Source organism: Emys orbicularis, chromosome 12 (genome assembly GCF_028017835.1).
Source record: "Emys orbicularis isolate rEmyOrb1 chromosome 12, rEmyOrb1.hap1, whole genome shotgun sequence".
NCBI lineage: Eukaryota > Metazoa > Chordata > Testudines > Emydidae > Emys > Emys orbicularis.
Window position 1 is genome coordinate 44501912 of NC_088694.1, and position 6961 is coordinate 44508872.

A 6961-nucleotide genomic window follows, 5' to 3' on the forward strand; every position below is an offset into this window, starting at 1 on the left:
TTGCCCTTCTCTGTACCTTTTCCAATTCTAAGATATCTTTTTTTTTTAGATGGGGTGACCTCATCTGCACCCAGTATTCAAGATGTGTGCTTACAATGGATTTATATAGAGGCAATATGATATTTTCTGTCTTATTATCTATCCCTTTCTTAATGATTCCCAACATTCCTTTAGCTTTTTTGACTGCAGCTGCACATTGAGAAGATGTTTTCAGAGAACTATTCACAATGACTCTCAGTTCTTTCTTGAGTGGCAACAGCTATTTTTAGACCCCATCATTTTATATGTACAGTTGGGGTTATGCTTTCCAATGTGCATTACTTTAAATATATCAATATTGAATTTCATCTGCCATCATGTTGCCCAGTCACCCAGTTTTGTGAGAACCCTCTGTCACTCATCATAGTCTGCTTTGGATTTAACTATCTTGAGTAGTTTTGTATCATCTGCAAATTTTCCCACCTCACTCTTAGCCCCCCACCCCCTTTTTGAGAGAATAGGTAGGCCACAGTTCACTTCCTGAATGTTAACAGACTTGGGCTGCATCTTCATAAGACTATTCTACTATCAATGAGCCACCACTGCTTTGCTCAGGGTGCCTCAGCAGATTCCAGTTGTCCGGGTGTCTAAATTAAGATATCAGAGGAAAGACACTGTACCTTGTTGTTTTCTGGTGAGGCCTCACTTCTTGCGATGTGACTGTTAAGTGGCCAGGAGGTTGCTCTGACTGGTGATGAATAAATGTTAGTATTTACTGAGCAATATAGCATAGCATTGGGCCAAACAAAACTTGTAAGTCAAAGTGGCCAAAATGAGGGATTTCTGGTTTGTGGGAATGTTGCAAACTCTAAAAAGAATTTGTTTCAGAAATACCGACTGTCACAGATTGCACTGTTATTTTCAACCTTTTTACAAAAATAAATTTTCTACAAAGTATGCCTTGTGAGGTATCATTTGAAGACTTGTAACCTGCTGAATATTATTATACTACTAAAATATGTATGGTAACATTATATGTAAAATTATAAGATTCTACTGTATGATATGTTCCAAGTTTAGATAAACAGTTTCAGATCAGTTCCCCAGAAACAAAGGGCTAACCAACATCTCAGCCATGTGTCACAACATCCAGTTGGCTGTCACCTAAGTAAGCAGCAGTATTTTGCCAGAAAGATCGGTATAAGTGAGAAATTTGTTTTGAATTCATTTAGCTTGCTAAATTAGGTATTCATTTGCATTTTATTTTCTTTGTAACCAATTCTGACTTTTTTGCCTCATTACTTGTAATTACTTAAAATCCATCTTTATGTAATTAATTAACTTGTTTAATTGTTTTATCTAAACCCATGTGTTTGGAATGAAGTGTTTGGGAATCTCCAACTGAGATAACATGGCTTGTGTTTATCATTTTACATTGATGAAATAATGGACATTTTATGAACCCGCCTAGTCCAGGCGGGTTCTGGCAGTACAAGACACACATTTCTGGGAACAAGTCTGGGACTGGGAGTTTTCTGGTGTCATCCTGTAAGGTAATTCATGAGTGACTCACCAGAGCATTCATATAATTCAGATTTTGCATGTTAGAGGCTTTGTGTGAACTGGCCAGCAGTGGTTATTCTCACAGCAACAGTGGTTGTTTGCTCCCACCCTGAGGCCCCATTGCCCGCCTCTTGCACCCCTTTAGCCCCTTCCCCAATGCCCCCCCGACTGCTCCCACCTCTTCACCCCCTCCCCCAAAGGCCTCCCACCTGCCACATGTGCCTTTTCGACCCTCCCCAAGCCCCCCACCCTGCTGCTCACATCTGTTCACCCTCTCCACTGTGACCCCCTGCCCGCTGTCCATGTCTCTTCACCCCGAGTGGCCAGTAAGGGAGGAGGTTCTCAGGGGCAAGAGGCAGAGCAGAGGTGGGAAAAGGAGCAGTGCGGGTGGGCCATGGTGGAAAAGGACAAGCAGGAGCGGGGTCTAGGGGCAGAGCTCAGGCAGGTCTATTGCCCAGATGCCCTTACAGCAGCGGCGCTCCAAATGCGGCAGCTTCCAAAGGGCCATGGCCTTTTATACCCACCACCCATGTGAAGGTGCTCCTCTGCATTGAAATGGGTCTAATTGAGATGGTAATCTGATCTTTACATAAATCATAGAAATTTAGGACTGGAAGGGACCTCAACAGGTCATCTAGCGAAGACCTCTGCACTAAGGCAGGACTACGTTTTATTTAGACAATCCCTGATAGGTGTTCATCTAACCTGTTCTTAAAAAGTGACCAGTATTGAAGTAGGTTCTCTCATGGTTCTTGGGTGGCCTGTTCCATGCTGCAATCTACTTCTCTGTTGGAGTGTCCATGTTTGGTGAAGCTGGCATTAAGTGTGTTAAGGTGTGTGTCCCAGACTTTCTCCTAGGAGAAAATTCCGTGGAATCTGGGTACCTGGCTGTAGACAACAGATTTCTTGGTGTGCTGGAGTGCTTAGTGGATGTGTGAAGCTAAATGTGTAGAGTTGTCTAAAGGATCCCATTGCTGATGGTGGAGTCCAAGAAGTTGATGCTGGTATGAGAGTATTCTGGAGAAAGTTTAATGGATAGGTGGTGGTTGCTGAAGTTGTGGTGGAAATCTATGAAGAAATTTATATTGTCTGTCCAGAGGATGAAAATACCATCAATGTATTTCAGGTATATTGTTGGTTTCAGTATGAAATATTTGCAGAAATTCTTTAGTGAATAATGTTGAATAATAAATGGTTTGAAGGAAATAATGATCTGGACTTTTACAGTCAAGAACAGAAAAAGAAGCGCAATAATTTGCAAGGATTATCTATCTATCTATCTAATCATATGATGCTTCCCTGAATGGCTGTGTAAAAAAGTATGTGCAAACATGGTAATCAAATAAATTAAATTAATAAATAATAATAATAAAGAATTAATAATAAAGAATTAATAATAGCCAAATTCTGTGGTCCTGGGCACATTTAGTAACCTTTGGATAGTTGTTTGGATGAAAGACCATTGGCCAAAGCTGGATCCCTTTGAAGTGAAAAGTGAAATCCCACTTTGTCATAGTTACAGGGTAGCTGCACCTTTGACCCCTTCTCTGGTTTCTTTGAGTGCACCCATCAGGTCACAGCCTTGTGCCTGCCCCTCTCTTAGGGGGAACGATGTTATTCACCAACTCTTAAATTGGATCCTGGGGTATAGCATCTTGTGCACCAACTGTGATTTCCCAGCAAGGTCAATTGGATTCAGTACCTACTGTTATTCCCCCTGGATCTGTGACCAATACTAAGTTTAGTGACCAGACAGCTTTCTCTAAACAAAGTATAATAATTTATTTACCACAGCAGGAACAAAGCATAACATATGAGAAAACATTACATAGCAACTCCTCCCCGACACAACAAAAACTGAAATGGGGTCCATATTTGTCCTCATTATACAGAGTCAGGTAGGACTGTCTTTAGGGATGTTACCGTTCCTCAGCGGGTCACAGCTGACAAAGCCAAATTCAAGACAAACTGCTGAGACATAGGGCAGACTCCCGCAAACTGCTGGCTATTCTACCATTAGATTATACCAAGCCAGTAACAAACGTGAACTTCTGTCTCACCACACTGGTTAACAAGAAGCCAAAAATGCAATAATCTTAGTCATCCCAGCCCAGGGCTCACCACCCAGACACTGGAGTATAGGATGAGTGGTTACTGAAAACCAATTTCATCAGATATAGGGTCCTTCCAGTCCCAAGGGATCAGCCACTTAACCAGGTCAATATATAACTTAGATCTTAGCCAATAATCACGCTGATACCGATCCTTTAGTAACCAAAATCTAAATGTTTATTAATAAAAGACAAAAAAGAGAATTATTAATGGTTAATAGATCATATACATTCAAGTGGTCTTTCAGTGTTCAAAGATCAGGATCATAGCAGTGATTAAATAAATTATTAGATTGCAAAAGTCTCTCTGAAATCACCCAAACATATTAAGGTGTCATCAGTCCTTGTTCCAAGCTTGCTTGGTAATAATCCAGTCCATAGAAATGAAGCAGAAAATGAAGACAAAATGGAGATGCCTCAGGGGTCTTTTATATCCTCTGTCATGCTCAAGAAATTTTATTATTTCAAAGAAAGTTCACAGCCTCTGTTTGTAGAAAGTTACTGTTTCAAGATGGAGTCCAGGGTCACATGAGCATATCACATGTCCTTACATGCTTTGATGACTCACAGGTGCATCCATTGCCCATATTCTTGCTGAGGTGTCCACTGGAAGGCTTACTGGGTAGGATGAGTTTCTTCTATGGGCCATTGTGGGAGCTAAGTGTCCTTGATGGGCCATCAACAGAATAATATCACAGTCAAGGGAGAACTATGGACTTTATATTCATGGTGAATAATCTCCCTGCTATCAGTCTCCTCAGGGCAGTTTGGATTTCCTTGTTCCTCATGCTGTAGATGATGGGATTCATCACTGGAGGCACCACGGAATAGAGAACACCCACCACGAGATCCCATCCTGATGTTGAGCTGGAGGTGGGCTTCAGGTAGGCAACAGTAAGAGTCCAGAGGAACAAGGAAACCACAAAGAGGTGAGGAAGGCAGGTGGAGAAGGCTTTACTTCGGCCCTGCTCAGAGGGGATTCTCAGCACCGTGGTGAAGATCTGAACATATGACACAATTATAAAAACAAAGCAGCTTAAAGATAAACAAGCACTAAATACAATTGCCCCAGATTCTCTGCGGTATGTGTCAGAGCAGGTGAGCTTGAGTAGCTGGGGGATTTCACAGAAGAACTGATCCACCATGTTCCCTCCACAGAAGGTTAATGCAAATGTAGTCCCAGTGTGTACTGCAGAGCTGAGAATACTACTGAACCATGCACTGGCTGCTATTTGGACACAAGCTCTTCTGTTCATTATAGTCTCATAATGAAGAGGTTGGCAGATGGCGACATATCGATCGTATGCCATGACTGTGAGGAAGCTGAGCTCAGCTACAGCGAACAAGGGAAAGAGAAAGACTTGGGTGAGGCACCCAGAATAAGAAATTGACCTGGAGTTGGTTAGTGAATTGACCATGGATTTAGGAATGGGGACAGAGATGTAGCAGAGGTCTATGAAGGATAAGTTCAGCAGGAAGAAGTACATGGGGGTGTGAAGATGATGGTCAAGGGCTACGACTGTGACGATGAGGAGATTCCCCATCAGGGCTGCCAGATAAAGAACTAGAAACACTAGAAAGTGTAACAGCTGCAGCTCCCGAACACCAGAGAATCCCAAGAGAAGAAACTCGGTCATTGAAGTTTGGTTGCTCATTTTCCTTCTCAGTACACTGTGTCCTGCCTGTAGAGGGAAGGGCAAGGACAATGGTCAGAATTAGAGTAACAGATCCAATGACTCTGATTCTCATCTTAATAATATCTCATGAATGTCAAAGGAGCACAGCACTCTTCACTTCCATTGATAGAAGTCATGAGGGCTCCTCACCACCAACAATCGGAGCACTTCTCCAGTGTGTGATCACACTGGTGTAAGGTGACCAGACAGCAAATGTGAAAAATTGGGATGGGGTGGGGGATAATAGGAGCCTATATAAGAAAAGGACCCTAAACTCTGGACATCTGGTCACCCTACACTGGTCTAAATTAGATTAGCTCTCTTAAAGTCAATGGGACTGCATCTGTTTACACCATGGGAGATGTGCTCGAATCACAGCTACTATTTCCTTCTGATTTCCCAACGTGGCTCTGAGAGCACAACTTATCTCTTACAACCCAAGATCTGCCTGGGATTGATCCTGAGAATTCTTCAGAGACACTTGAACAGTTCCTACACTGTTTACTGTCTGCTGGCTTAATTCAGACACTTCCTGCTGCTCCAGCCTCTTTCTTACTCTTTCACTATTACACACTTGCTTTTGCATTGCCATGATCTGAGCCTGGCGGGTGTCTGATTAGGGAAACTGTTTTTTGTTTTTTGTTTTTTTATTTAGTATCATTTTTTTTTACCCTATTCTTTTTTAGTTCCTTTATTTTTGTTTTTAACCGATTTATTTTTTTATTTACTAGTATTGCTACTATCTGCTTACAGAGCTGCAAGAATGCTCCGGGACTGATAAAGCCCCAAGGCTTCCAGACACCATGACCATGTTCCTATATAGAATTATTCAAGCTGTTTCCCAAAATCATTTCCAGATGTTCCCTTTCCTTCTGACATAATCCCTCGACCAGGCCGCCAGCCTGGCGCCTTGAGACCCAGTAACAAAATATATCCATAAATTGACTCCCAGACCACAATATGGGGAAATTCCAAGCTGCTACCCTGGCCTGCATGCTCCTCTCTTGCACAGCATAGTTAACCATTTGTACCAATCTTCCCCTTCCTCTCCACCACTCCTGGCGACTGTCTCACCAAATCTGTTCCCCAGGGTTTTCAGAACCCAAAGCAGTAGTCACTTAACTGTTTTTTAGGTGGTTTCAGGAATAAATTAATGGGGGGTTGGGCACAGCTCGTTTGTCTAATAAAAATTGGCATAAGCAAAAGTGATTTTACCTAAAAGTACTTTTCTATTACATGTTAAGCACACACATACATACATATGCTGTTGTGGTAGGTTTAGAGCATTTTAAAACATTTATATTTACTTAAAGTTAAGCAATTATTTTGTGGGATCAGCAGCGAGACTTCCGGGGGGAGGGAGAACGCTTTCTCTCTAGCTGCTGAAAAACTTAACTCTTAGATTCTTGCCCCCCCATAAAGCTTCCTGGGACTGCTCCAAAGCACACTTTTTAACTTAACTTTTTCTATTTTATTTTAAACAAAGCGCCAAACTTATAATAGCCTCTAGCAATTTTCCTAGTCACAGCCAATAACCATTCATTATTTTTATTAGTAAAGCATTTTTAATTATAACAATAAAACTGACAAATCAAAAGCACCTACAACCAAAGTTATCCAAACATTCCTTCT

General features: G+C 41.7%; 1 protein-coding gene across 1 annotated transcript; it reads right to left on the minus strand.

Annotated features, from left to right (window-relative positions):
- Window positions 1-4351: 4351 nt before the first annotated feature.
- LOC135887125 (olfactory receptor 14A16-like) lies at window positions 4352-5308 on the minus strand. The gene has a single exon (XM_065414903.1). The coding sequence runs from the start codon at window positions 5306-5308 to the stop codon at window positions 4352-4354; it is 957 nt and encodes a 318-aa protein (XP_065270975.1).
- Window positions 5309-6961: the final 1653 nt, after the last annotated feature.